At 42.6% G+C, this 22,893-nt stretch overlaps 2 protein-coding genes across 3 annotated transcripts in view; both read left to right on the forward strand.

The window, feature by feature from the left end:
• Positions 1 to 4,670, forward strand: part of TAF1B (TATA-box binding protein associated factor, RNA polymerase I subunit B) — a 47,779-nt gene extending 43,109 nt beyond the window's left edge. The window contains exons 14-15 of the mRNA XM_071741886.1: positions 417 to 642; positions 4,015 to 4,670. Of these exons, the coding sequence (XP_071597987.1) occupies positions 417 to 642; positions 4,015 to 4,207 (419 nt within the window). The 3' untranslated portion in view covers positions 4,208 to 4,670. The remainder of the gene's footprint in view (positions 1 to 416; positions 643 to 4,014) is intronic.
• A 7,726-nt stretch (positions 4,671 to 12,396) lies between these two features.
• GRHL1 (grainyhead like transcription factor 1) overlaps positions 12,397 to 22,893 on the forward strand; it is a 41,298-nt gene continuing 30,801 nt past the window's right edge. Inside the window, exons 1-5 of one of the 2 annotated variants that reach the window (XM_071741888.1) lie at positions 12,397 to 12,538; positions 16,310 to 16,496; positions 19,370 to 19,440; positions 20,901 to 21,291; positions 22,092 to 22,168. In XM_071741888.1, coding sequence (XP_071597989.1) covers positions 12,519 to 12,538; positions 16,310 to 16,496; positions 19,370 to 19,440; positions 20,901 to 21,291; positions 22,092 to 22,168 — 746 coding nt within the window. In that variant the 5' untranslated portion in view covers positions 12,397 to 12,518. Of the gene's footprint in view, positions 12,539 to 12,930; positions 13,170 to 16,309; positions 16,497 to 19,369; positions 19,441 to 20,900; positions 21,292 to 22,091; positions 22,169 to 22,893 lie in introns of those variants that run through there. The other variant, XM_071741887.1, reaches the window with a different exon arrangement.

Genomic DNA, 22,893 nt, shown 5'->3' on the forward strand with positions numbered 1-22,893 from the left:
GGGATGGCATATGACCAGGTACATGTAGCAGAAGGCATCCTGGCAAGAGTTCTGTATCAAATGAAAATACCAGCAGCATCATACGAATTTTACAGGTTTTACTTAGGGGGTGACTTTGGAGAGTACCCCAGTATTAATATCATCAGGTGTGAAAGACATGGCATTTTGAATTGTCTTTCAAAATCTTTCCCTAAAACACGACAGTTGAATTTTAAATGGAATGGGGGTGAGAATGTACAGACCTTCAAGGTTTCTCAGTTTTCAAAATAAAGATTTATAGAAAGAAGAAACAGGTTCTTTAAAGGCGCAAATACCCTATTTTCTTCTTGTTTTAGTCACTTTTAAGCAGTGTTCTGGTACTTAATATTTTTGTATTGATTTTTTCGTTTGTTTGTTTGTTTTCCCTATTTCTACAGAAATGGTTGTGAACTTACAAAATCAGTTTGGCAAGCTGTCTGGTTCAGTGCAGCCTGCTGAAAAGCCAAGTCCTTCAAGTTTTCAGTTAACCTGGTCTGAAGAAAACACAGATGGAAGTTGTTTTCACAGGCATAGCCTGAAGGGAATTTTACAAGAAAAATGTGGTTTACTCACAGCCATGAACCCTGACTATTGGCTGTGTACAGTTAAACTATGTACTGAGAAGTAAGTATTGTATTTTCTGTAACATACATTTGGGAAAGTTCTCCTAAAAATAAAGTGCCATAAATATATTTTTACAAATGACAAGTATGAGGTGTGTACATAGCTATGAATTCACATATAGTTAAAATAATGTCTAGAAATGGGTGTGTGTGGAATGGATAGTCTTGGGCTGGGAGCAGACAAATTGTAATATGAAGAGTGATCAAAGTGAACTTTAGAGAAGAGAGGAGTTGAGACAAAATCAACAACTAGAGTTACCTGGCAAGTGTAGCATATATATACAAATATTAACTTCCTTCTTCAAGTATTCTAGAAAAAACTTGCACCACAGCTCTCCAGAGAATGGAAGAGAGTTCCATTTCTCTTTTCCCTGGACCCCAAAAATGCAAAGGAAATTATTTTTTTTAATTACCATCCTTATTTTGCTATGGTCCTAATCAAAAATAAAGTTAAAATTAGCAGCCAGAGTTCAAATAATCAGGCTGTTAATACCTCCAGAACATATATTTAGAAGAATAATTATGACTGAAAAGGACTCTATTACTGTTTCATCTGAGTGTATTGACAATCCACAGCTGTATTTTTTGCAAGCAGAAAAGTAAAAGAAGAAATTTTGTCTACTGGAAAAGTAGAAGAGGAATTATAGAAAATAGTTTGTAATTAGGAAACTTTGGTGTCTTTGTACTAGAAAACTGTTACCAAATCCTGACTTCACAAGTGAAAAATATATTTTTTTTCAATTATGATAATATCTGAACAGTCATGTCATTTTTAGTAAAAGTATATATTACCTGAGTAGCAAGGAGAATGATAGCCCAGCTGATCCAGCCTTGTACAAAGTTACAGAAATACTTCAGTGTCTGCCTGGTTTGAGTTGAACTTCCTCTAATGTCTTCCATCAAATTCTGCAAAATTTTTTTCTATCTGATGGCTGCTGGCAGAGAGCCATGGCCAGAGACAGAAGGCAAAACCCCTACTGAGGTGAAGGAGTGCTGGAGTTTAGCAGCATTTACTCCAATGAGTGAAGTATCTAAAATAGTGTTTCTCACAAACTGTCTTGGTGGTCTAATTAAGGCTTCTGAATCTTACACCAGATTTTGGTTCTGCCACTGGTTGTATTGTGGAATCCCAACCCAGAAAATAATGTACTGGTGGGTGTCAGTGAAAAAGATGAACTTTACAAGTGGATTGAATTCTTCTGAATTTCTCATGTGTGCAATTGGAGGGTGTTTTTTGGAAAAGAGATTGGGGTATGTTAACGTGAAATTAGATTTCATGAGTGTATTGAATAGCATCTTCAATCTTTATCTGGCATAAATTTCTAAATGTCATACTTAAGAGAGAAACAGCCCCTACAAAATTTTAGTGGTGTGTTCCCAATTTTTAAAACATTCAGTGTTCCCCTTTGAAATCACTGTTTTTTACAAGTATGCAGTTTTTTCTGTTTTTCAATGGGTTTATTTGCTTATCTTTATTTTCCTTTTCACATTACCTTTCACATTACCTTTCACATATCCACCGTGACAGAAATGGGTTGGAATAATGTAAACACAGTGTTATATTACAAGAGGTTTGGTTGTATGGATTCATTCTTTTGTATGAATAAGAAACTTTTTTTTTTTTTTTTTTTTTTAAGGGAGGAGAGGTAATAATCCTTTTACCACAAATTTGCGTAAATCTTAAGTATACACTGAGTGAGTGGATATTTCAATGTATGTTTGTGTGAATAATCTTTCATGCAAAGTCTGTTTTTAAGCCTACATTTTCATATGTAATATATTAAAATGTTAATGGCAAACTGTCATAGCCTTCCTGAAACAAGATTTGAATTTAAATTCTAACTGGTTAAATTTCCCATTATATCATTTGCAATGCAAGTAGTTAATTATACACCTGACACTTACTTAACTTTGGAAAACATCATCTACTCCTTCAGATATGAGGTTTTATCCTATGCAAGTGTGTGTATATATAATAGATCTAAAAACAAGCTTTTAATTTCTCTTTCTCCAAAAATCAGCATGGTCTGACTAGGACTACTGAAAAAGCTTTAATCCTAGGATTAAGGTATTATTTCATTGTGGGGAAATCTGAGATGGGTCAAGTGGTTGGTAAAAAGCTTTTACGTTTTCTTTTATTTTAAAACTTTCAATTTTAAAATTAATTTAGAAAGTTTATTTGGTATGGAAGTATTCAGATGTTATATGATGAGGTATTACAGTATGTGAAAATGTTGAGAAAAATGGATTTCAATTATTACATCTAAAACATTTTAATACTAAAATAAAAAAAAACCACATTCCCAAATCACTTGGGAATTTGTTTAGCTCTTCAGAGTTGTTCTGAGGGTAAAGAGCACAAAATGAGGCAAAACCATCAGTGTGTTTAGGTACTCTTCTAAGAAAGTGCAACTCCAGATAGTCAAGTAGGTGTTTTACAGTATTGATATAATATGTATTTGCCTCGGGATTATACAATATCACTCCCTTGCCCTCCCTGTTAAAACTGAGATTTGATGCCTGGGTTGCTCTAAGAGCCATAATTGCTAAATCTCAAGGTTGAAACTGGGAAGCAGCAACGTCTTAGCCCCAATTATCTTAGTAGCAATTCATATTAGCCCCAAAATGCAGATTTGGTTCAAACAGCATTTCTCAATTATGCTCAAATTTAGCAAACATGTTGGCTTATGGGGTTGGCTTGTTTATCATAGTGCTGCTGAAATGTCTGATTAATTTAGTTTTTGTAAGAAGTCACTGGCAGCCTCCCAGAAACATGAGGTTGGGCAGAAGGTGGGACATTTGGCATGAAAAACCTAATTTCCAATCTGCCAGACCCTGGGAGGTTTCACACAAAAATTGTGCTCCCCAAAGTGCACCTTATGTGACACTCCAGGACAAGGCCCTCTGTTCCTCCAGTTCGAGGTAAAATGTAAATCTCTGTTGGGCCAGAGGGAGCAAGCAAATGACTCTATAGTCTGGTAATTAGCACACTTACCTGTGAATTGGGACAGACAGGTTCCAGTCCTTCTGGTGAATATTTAAGGCCACTGCTCTGAATCAAACTGAGGGGAAGTTTGAAACTCTGCTGCTCTACATCCCAGGGCAATACCTAGTAAGCCAGAAGATGAATAGGGCTTATATGATGAAGAGCACCTAAATCCTCATATGAATGTAAAAGATTTTTTTAAATTGAGACAGCTAGATTTTATACTGGTTTAAACCTACCACTTTTAATAAAAACAAATCTGGGGGTAAGCCAGGACAGGGTATTATTTAAATTGCTGAACTTATAATTTACAGAGGTATTTCTGCAATCTACTTGACGGTTTGAGAGGAGTGGATGCCTTCACAGAATTTTCCTTTTTCTTTCCAGATCGTGTGGTCATTTGGCTCACTACAAAGAAGTGGACTTTCCCCAGAGTTATCATTTTGTACTAAGGTTATTCTCCTTCCTTCTGAGGATACAGCCCTCTTATATCCATGATGAGGTGTGTGTCATAGAACACAAACTTTTTAATAAAAAACTCTGTAAAAAGCCAAAATATAATACAGTCATAAGGAAGTAAAAAGCCCTGAAAATAACAGTATTAAAACCATGTAAATTTGTTGTTTGGATCCCACACTGTGGTTTTGTATCTTAACTTCCACTGATCCTTTTCCCTGTGTGGAAATTTTCTGTAAGAGAGTAATGCTGAGATCTGCTATACTTCAGGTGTAGTGCCATTTTATCTATAATTAAGGTCACTGATTTCCATCTGGGAAGTGTATCAGGGAAACTATTTATCACAATTTATTTCCTCACTTGGCATCAGAGACAACAGGGAGCTATGAAATTACCTTTTTGGGAGCATAATTGTACATACCTGGACAGCACACTAGCATCTAATTACATTCTGAGAATTTGCAATTAAAAATATTATCTGTTGTTTTACCTACTGTTGTATGACTGCAAATCTATTTCTAGAAAGTAATGTTTGTTTTGAAATAATGTGTTAAAAATTAAAAGGAAGAGCTCGTGTTTTCACTGCAGTGAGTTTTTTAGTCATTGTCTAAAACCAGGTTGTTCTGGAGCAACTCTGGCACTGTTTTCTACAATTCTTTGCATCATATACATCTCCCAGCCTCTTGTTATGCCTGAGCATCCCATTCAAGTTAACACCTTTCACATCCAGGTTCCACTCCACGCTTCACAGATTTTGCAGCTGCTTTTATACCTGGAATTACCAATCCCTCTTTGTGCAACAGTAACTGCCAGGTCCTCCTGTCATTCTTTGGCAGGGCTGCCATCATTTGGATTCCTTCTGACTGCTTTATAACCCAGTATCTTCAGCAGCCTGCATCTCAGCCATTCTACCAGTTTCTCCATATCTTATGCATTGTATTTTTAAACTGTCCCAGACAATGTGTAAATGAAGTTGGGTGCTGCCACTACATTATAGACACTGTAACATATACATATGTTGAACAGAGTTGTTGAGTAGATACTCAAATGAATAATGCTGCTTTCAGTTGAATTAAATAGAATTCAGAAACTCCAACCATCAGTAGGGGGTATAGAATTTGCCAAATCTATTTTATCAAAACCAAAATCAACAGCTGTCTCTTATCTTGTTCTAAGAAATATGGGATCTGCAGACTTGCAAAAGAGTAATAGCTTGCTTCCTTAGCAAGGGCTTCCTTTAGATGTAGTCTGGGAAGCTAATTAGTCAGTAAGTAGACTCTGAGTATGGTGGAAGGGTTAAAATGTTGCAGTTCAATCCCCGAAGAAGCAAATGAGAGGAGAGGAAAGGTGCTGCCCTGCCTGTCTGGGGCAAAGGAAATCAAGCCTGGGTAGAGCAGACAGGACTATTAAGGGTAAGCTGTAATAGCTACTTGGAAATGCTGGCAAACCATGAGGCTTCACAGGTTTAGCAGAGACAGGAGGCAATTAAGTATAGCATCCTGATTTAAGGTGACAAGATACAGTTTGGGTGGAAGTTTTTATACTTTTTCAGATATTTGAAGTAGTTACTGTAGAACAGGGATTTAGAGCAATGGTCCTAGATAGAGACTGTCACATGGATATGGGAAGGTGTGGTTTTTCCACAGAGAATTAAACAGCTTCTGAAGGAAAAGGAAAGAGCAGACTGGGTTGTTGCTTTTTGTATGTGTTAGAGGTTTCACAAGTGAGTACAATTTAGTATGTCTGAATCTATTGCCATGTTGTGCTTGGTACCACAGACTTCTGGCAAGATGTGTCTTGAACTGAGGTGTGCATCAATGTGTTCCAAATATACCAACTTGAATCTCATCTCGTGCCTGGTGTTTGTTTTTTAAAATTAACCATTTTCTATTAAATTTGACCTCACTTGAATGAATTACTAAAGTTTATAAATGTTTGGTAAAATTATTCATTGTTCTTATTTTAGATGAGTATTTGGATCAGTTAAAAATCTAGAGGCCTTGTCAGTTTTTTCAACAATGCTTGCTCAAGTGACTGAAAGTGTCTTATTCTTTCTACTATAATATCTGTTAACGTTTTGAATTAACTATCTAAAAGACCTTATTATGCATAAGGGATTAATTTAATTCAAAAGTCTTTATTTGAAAGACTTATGTATTTAATTATAGGTACACCTTTCTTTTAAAACTACTGCAGTAGTAAAATCTGAGCTTCATAAATTAAAAATACTGTGCTCATTGTTACATTGTTACAAATGTAACAAAGCTCCCTTAGATGTTAGAATAAATTAAAGCCGTACTTTAATAAACTGGAATAAAGCTTGCAGTTAATCATCAGGAGCCATGTGCCTTCTGGACACATAGGTTAGGAGTCAGATTTAAAAGTAAAGGGTGTGCCCCTAAAAGACTTAATGTTAGTTCTATCCAGTTTAATCAATCTACACTTATGTTGGAGTAATGATGTTTGAGAAGCTGACGAACCACAAGAGTGCCTTATCTCCAGTGAAGTGTAGTTGAGCTCTCTTGGGACAACTACTCTGGGTCCAGTTAATATAACCCTGAGGTGGAGCCACACAGGTTGAACAGACAGCTACAGGCAGATAGCTGAAGGGTAGGGTGGCTGCCACGGCCCAGCCCTTCCAACCACCTCCTCTATCTGCTTCTAAGTTACAGCTCCTTTCTGGAACTCTTTGCTGAAAATGTCTGGGGAAAGCTCAGCTTTCTGATAGCTACTTTTTTGTACTTCTTCCCATGGACATCTTAAGTAAGGAGACAGCTTGGGGTCTCTATTATAAAAGTTGAATGAGAGTTCTTAAGTAGAGATAAAAGCCAGTGGGCTTTTAGATAAAACTTTGAAAATATGATATATTGAGAAGACAGAATAATTTTAATTATTAACTTAAATAATTGCAAATCAGTTATTCTGTGACCTTGATGTGCCTTCTGAAGTGAATTTAAACTTTCCTGGTTTGTGTGCTATATTTTAATGCACCAGTTTTTTCTATCTTTAGTAGTGCAAAAGTAATCTTGCTTTATGAATTCTCTTAAATAATTCAGCCTTTCTGTTGTTCTAGTGGAGAAATATGACAGACGTATAATTTTCTTTTAAAAAATACAGCCTTCAGCAGAATTAGAATTTTACCACACTAGTTTTTCTCTACTTTTGTGCATCTGCAGTCTCAGTATCAACTTAATCTCAGCCAAGTATTTGTCTTTTTAAAGTTTTTGCCATTTTCCAGACATGAAGGAGAGATGTTTGACTTTCTCCTGAACCTCTTAAATAGTGAGGGCCTGGAACCTTATTCCTAACAAGAGGATGAGAGTCAGCAAAGCTCAGTGCCTGTGAGCAGTGGGTAACTTGTTTTCTCATAACTTCCTGGAAAGCTCAAAAGTCCCTTCTTCAAAATTACTTTTTCTTCCTTTATGGACAAGCAATACTTTTGCTGGTGGTGTTGAAGAATGATCTCACAGTATTTATAGAATGTTGTTAAGAGGGTTCTTTTGCAGGGCTGGGAGCAAAAGGACCAAGACCAGGACCCAGAGGGCTTTGGGGAGATATAAAGTCTGAAAATGTTAAGTCCCTGAATGTCAGGTTGAGTAAGTTTTAGCTGCTTCACAGGCAGAGAAGAATCAGGATAACTTTGTTCAATGAATCTGGTTTTTTTCATCCAAAATTAAGAGGGCATCCCAGCACATACAGTCATCTTTTTCCTGGCTGAACATGTTGGTATGTACGTTGGTAAGAGCTGTGCAGTGTCTCTCAGTGCTTTTGTCCTTGCAGTAAATGCAGAATGCTTGCTTTCCAGTATCTCCTCCACAGTTACTGATCTGGTTGCTCCTCACATGTGAAGCTCCTTTGTTCCTGCCCAGACTACAGGAGGGAGAGCATAAAGGGCATGCCAAGATGTGGAAACAAGTGTACATGAAATAGCTTTCCTCACTGTTGCTTGTGCTAGGATGCTTCTGAAATGATGAACAAGAGAGTGAGTAAGGATTGACAGAACAGATGATGAATGCTTGTGTCCTCACATGAGGTTATAGCTGCCCTTGTACAACTGCTAATGGCAGCGTTTCCAGAGCCAGAATACTCCTCCCTGATTCTCAGCATCTACATTCTGCCAGAGGCAGTACATCTAGTAGCTTTAAAAGAAAATACAAGCACATTCTTCTAATAGTCTGACATGGCTGCTCTGGATCATAGAAATGTTGTGTGTCTGCTCCCTGTTTTCATAGCACTGGCTTTGCTCATTGGCTGCAGACCTTGCCATTGCCTTGTGAGAACGCCATGGAGAGTGTTTAGTGCCTATGTTGCAATTCAGAAGCTTGATCTGGATCCTGGGGTACTTCTCTGCTTCCTTTTAATGGGGGATGCCTGTGGTGGCCATCTGAGCAGGCATTTCCTGACTCTGACAGGGCTGCCTGAGGGGTGCAAAGAAGAGGCTGCTGCAAGAGAGGAGTGAAGTCACCATCTCTGCACAGGCCCAGGGAAGAAAAGGGTGTCCTAAAACTATATCCAAAGTGCCCCAGCTCTCAGGATCAAGATACCAGGCTGCAGAGCTAATGAGTTCCTGGTGAGCCTCTAGCTCCTTGCAGGCTAGGCCAGCTTGATGTCTGCAAGGCAGGGTGGTTCTTGTGCTTCTGAGCAGAACTTTGACTGTGGTCCTGCAGCATGGTGCAGAAGAGCTCTGACACTGGGATGTGAAGGAATCCGCCAGGCCTGGGATCTTATCAGCAGAGTAAGTTGTGCTATGTCATAGGATTGTGACAAAACAGTTTGATGAACTGAGATCCATAACATTCATAACTCCTAACCAGGCAAGTGGGTGGTTCCTGTGCTGCAGAGCAAACTGGATAAGGCAGAGAACAGAATTCAGTGAAAGAGCTGCATGTGGTGTTCTCCTGCTACACCACTGACAGCCTGTGCAGCAGGACCTACATACACAGGAGTCAAACCCAGAGGAGAGATGAGAAATGTCCAGTGAGACCAGATGGCATGCTGAAGATTTTGCTATCAATAAAACTATAAGCTTCAGGCTATTTAATATGCAGAGTGCTGCAAAACTGATTCATTTCCATTGTCATGTCACAGTATTATGCCAGTGGAGCTGTATGCCCCCAAAAGTTTACACGTTATCCCCAGTGCTAAATACAGAATGGGAAGGGAAATCTTTAGCATGCTGTATAATTGCATATAAGGATATGACTGAAATGAAAAGCAAACTGTTTCTTTTCCTGTCATGTATTTTGCACACTGTGCTTTCATTTCTTTCTTTACTCCTTTTTATCCCTCACTTTTCCCATCTCTTCTGACAAGATACTTCCAGCTTCTTTTTCCACTGCCATTTGTCTATTTCCACTGTGTCTGCTTTCACCTCACTTCCTAGTCAGATCATGAACCTTTGCCTGGGCTTTTCTCTCTTCTTTCCAGCCCTTTAATGCCTTCAAGCTCATTCTGGGGGTCAGTGGTCAGCTTTGGGCTTTCTTTTCCAGCTCTATAGTCAGTGGCCACAGCCCTGCTGCAGAAAAGCTTGCCTGGTGTGCTGTGTAATGCAGAAAAGTGTGGGAGATTGACTGCTCTCCACAGCCTAGCCCTCCCATTTTGAGGGTTCAGATTAAGTAGAAAATATCTTGTTTTGACTCCCTGCTGCGTTTTGTGAAATCAAAAGAACTGTTACTAACTTGATGCAACTTGTTTGTTTGTTACACAGGTGTGAATGGCCAGTGTGTGCAGATGATAATTATCAGGTATGAGATTTTAAAACCTTATTTGTTAGGTAAGTAAGTCATAAGTGTGGCTAATCCTTGTCCAGAATAATTCCCAGTTTCTCTGGACAGCAGTGTCAAAAGACAGACTGGGAAGAGGTGTAAACACATGGAGACAGTGCTCGGACAGATGTTTGTGAGTGGTGCCACAGTTTGGTGAGGTTCCTTGCATGGTTTGAGTGGAACTCGTTTAAAAGGAAATTGATACATGAAGAAGGGAAGGAGAATGCTGAAGGCAGGACTGAGACAGAGGGAGAATTGAAGGAAAGGGCGTGAGAGGTGGAGGAGAGTGGTGAGACTGAGGTGAAAGTGCTGAGCAATGGAAGAAGTTGAAGCCACTGCCAGGCAGTGCAGGGCAGGGGAAGCCCTGCCAGGCTGCTGCCACATGGAGCTGGCATGGCTCTGTGCCCAAGCCAGAGCTCTGCTAATTCCCGTTGTGCTTCTTGCCTGATTTTATTTAGCAGTGATGCAACCCAGTTAGTGACATCACAGAAATACACCTACAAGTGTTGTTACAGTCTAGATTGTGACCGGCAGATTAGTCAGTGGTGTCACAATCCAGTGTTTATATCATTGTCTCCTGAATGTGGAAGTGATTGTTATGTTGATAACTTCAGTTTTCATTGGAGGGTCAGGCTGTTAAGAAAAGCCTTCTGCTGAGGGAACAGCTTTGATTTGTGAGGAATAACATGGTAAATTCTAGTTAAGTAGAAACACCGAGTGTGGCACATTGCTAAGATTTTAGCAATTTGGGTGCAATGTAAACACGTGACTGAGCTTTAGCACATAACTGCATCTGGGTCACTCACAGCTACAGGGCAGTATATTTTATTGTTACAGAAAAGTGTGCACATGTGCCAAAAAGCAGTGATTGTGCATCTCAGAATTCTATGAACAGAGGTGGAGAGCAGGAGGACTGAATAACACCTGAGAAAGTTACCAGTTCTTTCCAAAACTTGCAATTTTCAGCTGGTTTTGTAATTTGTATTGGAAGCAAAGCAAGTTATACTCATTCAGAAAAATTTAACTTTCTGACATCTTAATTAGTTGACAGTATTTTTTTCATATGTGGAAGACAATAGATTTTCTTCTATTCAATCTTTAATTGATTATTTAAAAATGGTTTAAAAATAGAGAATAATTTTTATGGCACGTCCTAAAGAACAATTTACATAAATTCATTTCACTTTGTAGGGCAGGATCCTAACTCAGTAGTGCTGCTTATCTTTGGCCATCCTGATGGCAATGTTTGCAGATCCAAACAAAGCGTTTTGTTTCTAGAACCCTACTTGTAATCCAGTCAGAGGATATTAAGCAACTTCCAGGATTAGACCCCGGGTGAAAGTTTGTTCTCTTTAGTTTCATATTTCCTTCAGTTGGCTACTTGAATTGTCCTTCTATCATTTTGCATTGCAGTATATCCTGTGCAAATAGGGAAGAGATTTTGACCTAGAAGGAGAGACCTCTTATTAGCGTGCATACTTTTAAATTACAGTAGCTATCTGAAGCATCTTGACATGTGATAGATAGTAGTGTTGCTATATGGGTTTGATTCAACTTGATACTTAAACAAGCAATCTCCCACCCTTATTTCTCAAGGAGAAACTTAAGATCTTTCTGATTTAAAGTCACATGCACTGCTTTTTATGTATCCGCTGTATTTGTGATGTTGTTGTTAAACGAGAGGATTTAAGTGCATTTCCAGCAGTAACTCCATCAGAAACCTCCCTTTCTCCCAAACCTGGCTTCATGTATGAAGCACATAATGACACTGGGATCCACCACTTTAGCTTTTGCAGTGCTCATGCAACTTAATGCTCCTTCTGTAGGTTTTAGACTTTCCTAAAAAGGGATCAAGTACAGGAAAAAGAATGTTGTATGGGAGAGGGGAAAAGGGAGACTCCTTTTTATTGCAAAAAAAAGATCCCAGGGTGTTTCCCGTGTAACCTTCCGTGAGTCTTCGCCCAGGGCTGGGGTCCCGTGGGGTGCTACCCCGCTAACGCGGCCTCGGAGGGGACTCGGATGGGCGCCTCGGGAGCCCTCTTGTACCGCGTCTGGGAGAAGAGTGATGGGGACTCCGGTGGCACTGCGGTCCCGGCGCCTTAACGCCCGTGAACACTGTACGCGTGGGGATAGAGGTGGAAACGGGGTGGAAAAGGGTTTTTCTTTTTTTGACTCGGGAAGACGCCCTTTGATAGCTGGGTGTGCTGTGAGGAGGCGCCGGGGAGCAGGCAGGTCCCCAGCAGCGGGGGAGCTCCTTCCCCGGGAAGTTTCATTCGTCTCTTCCTTGCGCCGTTCCCCGCATTGTAAGGAAAGCACTACGCTTCGTCCGGCCGCTGTCCCGTCCTGTCCCGTCCCGTCCCGTCCCGTCCCGGTGCCCCACGGGTCCCCTCAGCGCTTTTCCCCGTACTCCGCTCAGCTCCGGTCGGGCCCCGCCCCCCCGGTCCCCCCCGCCCAATGGGGGCGCGGCCGCTCCGCCCCGCGTTCCGCGGCAGCCAATGGGAAGCGTCGCGAGGCTGCCGTCCACCTGCGGCTGCGGGAGCCACCTGAGCGGGCGAGAAAAGCCGACAAAACCCGTCGGTGCGGCGGGCTGCGCGCTGCTCTCTCCGCTCGCCCCCGCCTCGCCCTCCCGACCAGCTGGGCCAGTTCTGCCGCCCGCTGCCTCCGCCAGACATGACACAAGACTACGACAAGTGAGTGAGCCGGGTAGAGAGGAGGGGGGGGGAAGAACCGGGTCTGGTCCGACCGGTGCTGCCGCACCTCCGGGGGGGTTGCGCCGTGAGGGGCTCACCGCCCGAGGCCCCCTCCGCTGTAGGGCCGGGCCGGGGGGAGCAGCTCTCCTCGGGGGCCCGCCCCTTCCATCTTCTCGGAGGATTATCCGGAGGCTGCGGTGGGGCGGTGCGAAATGAGGGGGGGGGAGGGAGGGAGGGGGTGTGAGCCCCGGGGCGGGGGGGTGCCCGGAGGCACAGCGGGGAGACCCCGGCGGCCACCCCGCCTCACCGGGCGAGCGGCGAGGCAGGGCCGGCTTTGAAACTCGACACCGGCAGCGAGGCGTGGGTCAGCGCCGCCGCCGTCCGCCCCCCGCCCCGCCGCGCCTTAAATGCGGGTGGCGGCAGCGAGCGGGCCGCGCTGTCGGAAGGAGCGGGCGCCGCCGCAGCGCCGGGCTGCCCCGCTGCCGGGGGCTGAGAGAGGCGGGCGGAGCCGCGGCCGCAGCGGTGGGCTGTCCCCCCGCCCCGACGGAGCCCTGCGCTGCTGCAGGGCGGCGGGAGCAGCCCCCATGGACTTCTACGAGGCGCACCCCTCCGGCAAGGTGGATTTCGGCAGGTAAGGGGGGCGGTGGGCCCGCCGAGGGGAACTCCCCGGGGAGCTCGGCTGCGGCTGCCCCGTATTGCACGAACCGGGGGTTAAGAAGAGACATCCGAGTGTAGCGAGTGTTCTCTGTAACTTCGTGGTATCGACTGCCCAGAAGTTCCCTTCAAGCGGATCAGTTTCAGTGTTTAGAGACTCGGGTTTTGTTTTGTTGGTTTTTTTTCTCTTGTCACCGGGTCCCTCTGGAGACGGGGGCCGTGCACACTGAGTAGAAAATGGGGCAACTCCGAGGTAATTTGGAGAGCCGATTGTAAAATCACTGTGTTTCGAATGATCAGCGTTCCAGATGCACTTGTTTCCTAGGGAGAGCCTAAGATTTCTACCTAAGCTTTTGTGTTTTTTTAGGGGGGTTGTTTTTTTGTTTTGTTTTGGGTTTGGTTTTGTTGGGTTTTTTTTTGTTTTGGTTTGGTTTTGCTGTTCTTGTTGGTTTTGTGGTTTTTTGTTTTTGTTTTTTAATATACTGCTTTCTGAAAAGAGGACTCTTAACGCAGCAGCTCACTAACTTGGCGCTGTGGTTAGGAGTTTTAATATTTTTGCGTCCATTGTGGCTTAGTAGATGAGGCTATAGCAATTTAAGTACACACGCTTCGTTTTTCTGGCACGTAGGAGCCGGCGTAAGAAATCCTCTCTGCTGCCTCAGCATTAAAGATGTGCCCGGTGCAGGACCAGGTAAAGCACACACTGCGGCTGAGGATCTCGTAATGTCTCAAGTTAAATTGCACGGTGAGGGAGAGGAAAGGTGGTTTTTGGATCGCTGAAGTCAGTAGGAATACTTTCTGTGATCTGAGTACAAACATCGCAGGCTGTGGGATCCTCACAGGCACAGAGAGAGTACCTGCTTTTCGTAGTATTCCTCTGTTTCCACTCCTAGAAAATAAGAAATTATTAAAATTGCAGTAGGAAACTTATTTCAAGCCTTTGCTGGATGAGTCTACTGTTTTATGAGCAGATCCATGTGCCAGTAATCTTGAAACCTAAAACTTAAGAAATGTAAATGGTTGCCTCTCTTATTAAGGTGTTTTTTTCCTGAAAGAAGCTGGGGTTCCGTTAAGAGATTGAGTTACTGCCAGACCTTGTTCTTTTCTCGAAATTCTGCAGACAATTTTTTCTATGCTGCTTTTAGGGAGGGGAGGTTACCTATGGGGCAGCACACATTGTGTTTAAGTGTTAACATGACAAATCATAGAAATATATGTAGGTTTTGCATTTGCTTGGTGTACTTAGTTCTCAGTATTTCGGGTTCTCCCGTGGTTTTCTCTTTGCGTGTGAGCACGGCTTTGCTGGAGGGAATCAGCTTAGTGGTCTTGTGAGTTCCAGCAAGGCTGACTTAGCCCTTCAGCTTGGCAGGGATGGATCGAGTGAGCTGCGCCCAGGTTACTTCAGTTGCCTTTTGTTTTCTGAGTGACTTTAACTGGCGGATTTACCGAGCTGGGAATATTCCAAGTTTCTTATATCACATTGTATAAGACTAGAAGCTTGTACCACGTCCCTAAAGAAAATTCCTCTTTATCTTCTGCTGTGCAGTCTTTTTGGTAGAAAGTAGATGTCCTCGGTACCAAAGGTGTCTGCGTTTTGGTACACTGCGTTTTGGTGTCTGCGTCAGTGTGTACACAAGTATGTACAAAGACCTAAAGAAAGGGCTTGGTGCAAGAGCTTGTCTTTTTTTGTTGTTGTTGTTTGCTTTTTTCAACTATATAATACTGATTTATAGCTACAAAGTGCTCTTGCAAGTCCTGGAAACTCCCACTGGTTCTAAGTGTCTTCAACTCAGCTCAGCTGTCCCAGCGAAGCTCAGAGACTCCTTGTGTGACTGATAAAAGGATTGAATGCATAATTTGTAAAGTGCTTTGCAATCTTTTTGGTAGAAGATGGTGATAAATGTAGGATATTGTTAAGCTGATTATAGTGATTAGAGCATTTCACAACTTTACATTTCACAACTTTTTGTATTTGTAGTATATTTGAGTCTGAATGCATCTGGGTAAATAGATAAAAAAAATGCTTATCTACTAGGAAAGGGTGTGATGGTTGTAGGGAACACCTTTTGTGTGGGCTTTAGTTTTGGGTTGTTTTTTTTTTTAATGATTGATTTATTTTAAACCATTACCAATTCATAAAAAAATACTGAGTTTGGGATTAAGAAAGTTGTCCTCTCCCTGCTAGTCTATAGTAAATTAATGTTATACTTGCACTGAAAACTGTTTGAACTGGTTTAAAAGTTAGGTTTATACAATATGAGCCTGAACTGACTTGAAGGGTGAAGTGTGTATTTTACCAGCTGAATCAAAATATACTAAGTTGTCTAAGCTTGTAGGACAGCATTTTCTACAGATATCCCACTTTCACCTGTGGGCAAAAAGTCTAAGTCATCTTGGAGCAACCTCGGAATATTCAGAGTATTATATTTTTTTTTATTTTGTAACATAAAGGGGAAAAATTCCAGTTTTTTTATCTCTCTCTCTCTCTCTCTTTTCCCCCCAGTCATCTGCTGAGGGTGTTTTTAACTAGTGCCATGGATTATTTCAACAGTAACCAGGGTATAAGTCTTTGCTTTCCTTGTCAGAAAAATTAGCTGCCAAATTGATTTGAGGTCACTTCAACTAGTTTCTCTGTGGAGTCTAACTAATCAGTTTCTAGGTGGTATTTTCAGATACACTCGAGAGCAAAGACACTTTCTGAAAGCTTTAGGGGACAGAGGTGTTTTAATTCACAATTTCTAGTCCCACATGGGAAGGGGAGCAGGTTGCAGCTCAGTAGTATTGCATAGGGTGTGCTAGAGGTTTTATAGATGGTAGGCCAATAAGCATCTGTAACTCTTTCAGAGAGCAGGTCAGTAGTGCTTGTAAATAGCTTTGCAATTTTATGTAGGCTCATCTAATCTAGCTGAGTTTGGTCGAATTAATCCTGATTTACACTGAGCGTGAGTGAGATCAGAATTAGGTTTCTGGGCTTTTTGTGTTGACTAATCCTTGTAGTACACTGAATCAGAATATGAGCTCTGTGAATCTGGGCCAGATAATTTAGAAGAACTTTAGGAATGTTTTTCATGTGTTCTAACAGGTGGCTTTTTTCTTCTTTCTTTTTTTATGATCAAGTAAAAGACCTGTGTTGGTTCTTCAGAATGACTCTCTCTACTCTCAGAGGCGTCCTTACACCAGTGAAGATGAAGCCTGGAAAACCTTCCTCGAAAATCCCCTTACAGCAGCCACCAAAGCTATGATGAGCATCAATGGTGATGAAGACAGTGCAGCTGCCCTGGGACTACTGTATGATTACTACAAGGTAGATTGGCATGGGTATGCTCTGGCAGCCAGCAGAGCTCTTATTCCACCTGTGGAAAAGGTGTCATTTGCTAGAGGATTTTACAGAAGCCATGAATGAATCAGGAAGACTTCAAACTATGTGGTTTTAAAATTGAAAAAAAAAAAAAAAAATCCATGTCCCTTTTCTTGAAAGTTGGTTTATTTTTAGCTCAGTAAAATAAGATGCCCTGGATCTTAATGTAACGGGTCAAAACTTCAGCAGCACTTGGTCTGTTGACTCTAGGTTCTGTAGGAAGCAATGTATTCTAGAAACAGTTATGAAGAATAAGAATTTGGAGTATGTCTATGAGTAAAAATACACATGGAGAAAGAAACTTCTCTCCTTTTGCTGACATGATCCCTGCTCTGGTGGGGCTGTTGGCATTTTCTGGAGCTTTGATGTGCTACCTTGGTGTGAGCTGACACTAAGCTATAACTATGGGCTTTTGGTGGTGTGTGGGGCAAAAATATTCTCCTGAAGGAGCTGCTGTCTGCATCCCTCTGACCTCCAGTGAGCTTCAGCTGAGCTGCCATAGTCTGTTAATCCTCTGACAGCCACAGTTGTCTTCCCCAGCATTCACAGTCTTCCCAGAGACATGCTAGGGAATACCTTCCTAGGTATTCACAGATTAATTTAACAGTCAAATAGATAATCTGGTTTGTCTTGGATATGTTTTGCTGAGCTTTCTTTCCTAAATGCCAGAAGTATACAGCAGGGTGGTTGCTGAGCATGTAAGGAGGCCATGGGGCTGGTCTGGCTCACATGCCTGGTGCTTTGGCTGGTGTCTTTTAACAGCAGTGAGTGTATTTGCCAGCCCCTGTATGCTCCTCAAGCACGAGAGAGGTTGCAACCTTCTGCCTAAAAAAATCTTTACTTGCCCTTTTAAGAGTTAAACATATCTTATGTATAAAAATATTCTTGCAATGCTTAATATGGAGATTAGCACTACACACACACGACAGAATGCCACAAATTCACTGATGTGGATGTTATTTGGCGAGTTTTGTGAGAAAACTGGTGTTCTGCTTTGTGCCTGTGCTTGCTATGCTTTTGGAAAAAAAATCCAAACACTTTCACCAGGATGATTTTAATCCACAAAATCAATTTTGATTTCTAAACCTGCAGATTACAAAGAGGACGTTGATGTTGATCCTTCACGCTTGGCAAAGCAGAAGGGATTTGCTGTACATTAATGTCTAATTCAGGGTTTTCTCTTGTGCTCGGGTATCAGTGGGTGTACAGAAAAATCAGTGGAAGAACAGGTATGCCTCATACTCGGGTGAAGCAAAATGGTTAGAGGCTGAAAGATTTATTGAGGTCTGTTATGAAGTAATGCTGGAGGGATGATGTCTAGGCATTTGATACACCCCTTCTTGCAATATTAAAGGCAGCTGATGAGATCACTTTTGTATTAAAGAGCCCACAAAGCAAGAAAACCAAACAACTCAAGTTGTCTTCCATTTGACTAATGGGCTACCCAGTGGCTCAACTGTGGTTAACAAAGCCTTGCAGGAAACATTTTTTTTTTTTTTTTTTAATTAAAATCTAGAGTTAAGGAATATTGCACTTGAGACCAAAAATTACTTGGAAGACCCTTGTTTTTCAGTCAATAGTTAGCATCAGCCTTCTAGTAGTACTCAGCCAGTGGTTCTCCAATTCTGCTGGTTACTGTGGAAAATCCAACACTGTGTTACTGGAGATGTGAGGTTATGTGGAAAAGACAGGACTTAGGTTTTAGTTGGGGGCTGTTCATGCAGAGATGCCATCCACCTTCAGGTTGTGAAGTGGTGGTGTCCTGTGCTGCACCCAAGCTGGAAAACACTGACAGTATCTGAGGAGGCTTCAGCAAAGGAGGGCGGTGGGAGTTCACTCCTCCTTCCATTGCAAAGTGTGTGCTTGGAATGCCCAAAGTCCTGGGCACAGTATGTGTGTCAGTAAAGGAGCCTGTGTGGATTTACTCTGCAGCTGAGCAGAGCTGAGCACCATGGGCTCGAGGAGGTGAGAGATGTTTGGGTCACTGGGTTGCTGACTTTGTGCTCTGGTGAACCAAGATTCTGCAGGTTGAAGAGTTCACTTTCTTTTGGGTACCTTGGCCTTGCAGCACAGCCTGGAAAATGGCACATGTCTGTGTGTCAGCTATGTGGCTTGTGTGATCGGTGTTGCTGTGTGTGACGTTTTCAGGGAAAAGTCTGTCCATGGCATAAAATAAAAGGAGCAGTGTTGAGCTGCCTTAAAACCAAAGCACTGGTCGTTAACCTTTTGTTTATGAAAGATTTAATACAGTTTGGGCCAGCGTGTTCTACATGGCCATGCACAAAAATGAGCTGTAGCATCCCAATATGCTTATTTGACCTGGTCTTCTCCAAATCCCCTGGTTTCTGAGGAGAAAGGAAAGCCTGAAGTGGTCTTTGAGGAAGTGACCCAGAGAGCACCTGTTCTTGGGAAGATGCTCTGGTGCAGCATTCTTCCCAAGCCTGAGCTCATTCAGCAACCTGAACCCTGCTGCCCTGCAGAGACCTGCACCACCAGCACAAACCTTGGGGGCCCTTCTCCTAGTCTTGTTTGCTCTGGTGCTCCAGGCAGGGATGGCACTTTTCTACACTGCTTTTCCCACTGCCCGGTGCTGTTGGGAGCCCAGGGTGGCACAGTTGGCTGGGTCAGCAGTGTAGGGAACATCACCTGGAGTGGACCTTGTATCCCAAAGCCATGCAAAAAATTTTCAAACTGTACTGCTACTAATGACTGGTATCAGAGTGTGGTGCTTTCTTAATTTGACCAAATGGCTGTGTTTTCAGGAGCTAACTTTTTTGGGTGAAAGAAAGAACATACTGTAATTGTCTTCTATTTCCCAGGTTCCAAGAGAGAGGAGATCTTCGACAGCTAAGCCAGAGGTAGAACATCCTGACCAAGACCACAGCAAAAGGTGTTAATTTTTACTATTGCATGTCTCCTTATCTCCCTTCCCTCCTAGACTGCCAAAGCTACTGGAAGTAACTTGTGCTTGAAGAGAATTTTTTTCTTTTACTCTGTGGCCCAAATTCCTGTGCTGCTCCAGGAACATGATCGGAATTAGAACATTCTTTGGAGAGCAGAGGCCCAAAGTGCTTCTTGTTGCCATCTGTTTGCTGTCTGCGTACTGGTGTCACAGTGTTGCAAAAGCTGCTCTTTTAACACCGGGCACAACCTGGTAGCACAGGCATCCCTGCTGAGGCTGTGGAGGTGGCTGGTAACTCTTTCATGTGGTTGCCTCAGTTGCTTGCTACTGATTTTGTTCTCAGGCACCAGCAGCATTGCTGCTTCATGCATGGAATGATAGGGAAGGACTTCAAAGTGCTTGTGATTTAGTTTGGGTTTTGTATTGTTTGTGGACTTCTTTTGTGTTCTCTGGAACATCATCTTCTTTCCTTCCTTTCCTTCCTCCCTCTTGTACCTCCCAAGCAGAAGATGATACTTATTAAGTAAATATTTGGAATATGAGGTTCATTCCAGACACGCTTCTACTCCTACCATCCTCTTTCTTTGGATATACTAGGATACTCTAAGGGCTCAGGTGAGGCTTTCTGATCTGGCTGAGCAAATTGAAAGACTTATTGGGAAGAGCCATCTAGTTCAGAGCTGTGTGTTCCCACTGCTCCCCTCATACTGACTCTGGTCTTTCAGTGACCCATAACCTAGCAAGAAAAAAAGAAGTGGCAAGTTTTCTGCCAGTGGAACAAGCTGGACTGGCTGACCAAGGGGGTGGGGGAGTGTCGGAATTGGTGCAAAGGAGAAGGCAGGACCACTTTGTGGGGAGAAAGGGAGGGCAGGCAGGCAGGCTGATTTTGTGGCTACTAGCTATGAGGGTAGCTCAGCCACAGATCTTGGTGTCATCCTGGCAGAAATGAGTGTGGTGGGGTGGAGGTTGTGAAGTTACGCAAAGCACTCCAGGGAGTCTCTGTGTGGATTTTTTCAGGGAGCTATGCATGAAAGAGGGGTGTAATTTCCCTATTAGTGCTTCCTGGATGGTGTGCAGTCTTAGGGCAGAGGAGCAGCAACCTCTCTCTCAGTCCTCCTCCATTCACCAAAAAGTTTAATGAAGCTTCTATGTGCCAATGAGAAGGGCTTCAGAGAGCTTTAGTTTTGGACTGCTGTTTTCTGGGCAGTGAACTCTGTTTTTGCTCCAGGGTAATTCATCTCCAAAATGGGATTGTTAATAGTGGATAATGTTTATTTTTTTGAATTGCTTTCTTGGCTTTTCAAGTTAGGATTGAGTTGTTTTGTACAAGCAGGAGAGTTGGCATCGGCTGCCCTTGTCCTAATGGCTGAGAATAATTTCTAGTTCTTGTTTAAAGAGAAAATGAGCTGTATAATTTATGCATGACTTTTTTTCTTTGTCTTTTAAAGAAACAGCATCCCAAACGTAACTGAACAGTCGCTCATTTCTGCTGGAGAAAACAGAGTCCAGGTTCTGAAAAATGTACCTTTCAACATTGTCCTTCCTCACACGCCCCAGATGGGCATGGACAAGAGAGGTCACCTTACAACTCCTGACACAACTGTCACCGTGTCAATCGCCACCATGCCCACCCATTCCATCAAAACGGAGACACAGCCCCATGGCTTTGCAGTGGGCATCCCACCAAGTGTCTACCACCCCGAGCCCCCCGAGCGTGTGGTGGTCTTTGACAGGAACCTCAACCCTGACCAGTTCAGTTCCAACACTCAGCCTCAAAACTCCCAGAGGAGAACTCCGGACTCTACCTTCTCAGAGACTTTCAAGGAGGGCGTGCAGGAGGTACCAGGAGAGACAGTGACTGTGTGTGCTTGTGTGTGTCTTGATCTTAGATGGAGAGATCTAATTCTATCTTTAATTGTTCCCATTGCATGAGCCAGGAATCTGTCCACTGAATGAGGAATAAAACACTTTCTGAGAAAGCTGCAGAAGTATAATTTAGTGAATAAAATCTACACGACATGAAATTGTTATCAAAAGCAAATGACTAATCTTGCTAGTGACAGAGCCTTTGGCTTGCAGAGTGTGGAAATAGTTATTTCAATCTGCAGCACTGGGCTGGGTTTTGCAAGAGTTCAGCACTCTGCAGTGCCTTCTCAGGTACCACAGGGAAGTGACAGTCTGCAAGCCTCCTTGCTGCCAGTTTCTAGGCGTGGTTTGTGTCAGTGGAAAACAGTTTATTCAGGGGCCTTGAGTGAGAGTTAAACTTGTATGAAAATGTGTGGGTTTTATTTTATGCTATCAACTGAAAACAACAGAGTAACCAAATGTGTTTTAATTTTTTTTTAAGCCAGACCTTAAGGAACTCTGTAGCTATACCCTTTCTTTGAGATTTAAGAAAGCTTTAAAATATTGTTTCAAGCTGACTCAGAAGGCTTGTGAGGTGGTATGCTTAGTTAAAACCCAAAAGTTTTGGACTAAACCCCTGCTCAAGTGTCCTGTTTGCTCAAACCAAAAAATCACTTGTTTATCTGATGATCAGTTTGCCTGCCAGAAGTCCTGTGGTAGTGAATATCTGTTTAATCTTGACTTTTCTTGTTGCTGCTGCTGTTTTAATTGTTGTTTTCTTTTGTCTACCCCAGGTTTTCTTTCCTACTGAGCTGAATCTCCGGATGGCCAACATGAACTCTGAAGATTATGTTTTTGACAGCATTTCTGGGTAATTATTTAAGGCTCCCTTTTGCCCATATACTCCTGTTCTCTGACAGGTGTCCACAGGAAAGCAGTCCACAGCTCATACCCTTATTCACAGGGTCTCTTTCAAGCACTGGGGGGGCTTTGGATCTCAAAATCACAATAGTGTCTGCTTACTTGAATGTCATAGTTCTAAAGCGTACCTGTATCTTCAATGAAAAGTACTTTAGGGAACACTACCTGCAGGGTAGGAAATACGACCCAGTTTGAATTGCTGTCCTTGTGCCAAATTCCTCTTCCATGGGAAGATGCAGTGTATGTCTGCTCTGCAGTGGTCTCAGAGCTGGTGTTAACCTGTGTCCTCCCTGGCCTTCTTGCCTTGGTCACTCTTTGTTGGAAATCTACAGCAGAAATAAGAAGCATAAAACTCATCTGAACTCCAAGAGAAGGGGATAAACTACTTCGGTTAGCTGCAGCAGACCAAGAGGGAAAAGGGGAAGACTATGGCCACTGAATGGCTTATTAGCTTGTGAATTTTAATTTAATTGCTTATAGATACTTTTCTGTTCCATGGGAAAAACTTGCTGCTCTCAGCCTGAATTGGGAGCTCCAAGTCTTTCCTGCTGATGTGTCTTGGATTTAGCTTGCCAAGAACTTCCTTTAAATATTCCTTCATGAAGGAAATGGTTGAAAAGGGGGCTCATCCTGTTTTCCAACTTCCTTGCCTGTCGATGGCTTAGTGAGTCAACT

This window comes from Heliangelus exortis, chromosome 3 (genome assembly GCF_036169615.1).
Source record: "Heliangelus exortis chromosome 3, bHelExo1.hap1, whole genome shotgun sequence".
Taxonomy (NCBI): domain Eukaryota; kingdom Metazoa; phylum Chordata; class Aves; order Apodiformes; family Trochilidae; genus Heliangelus; species Heliangelus exortis.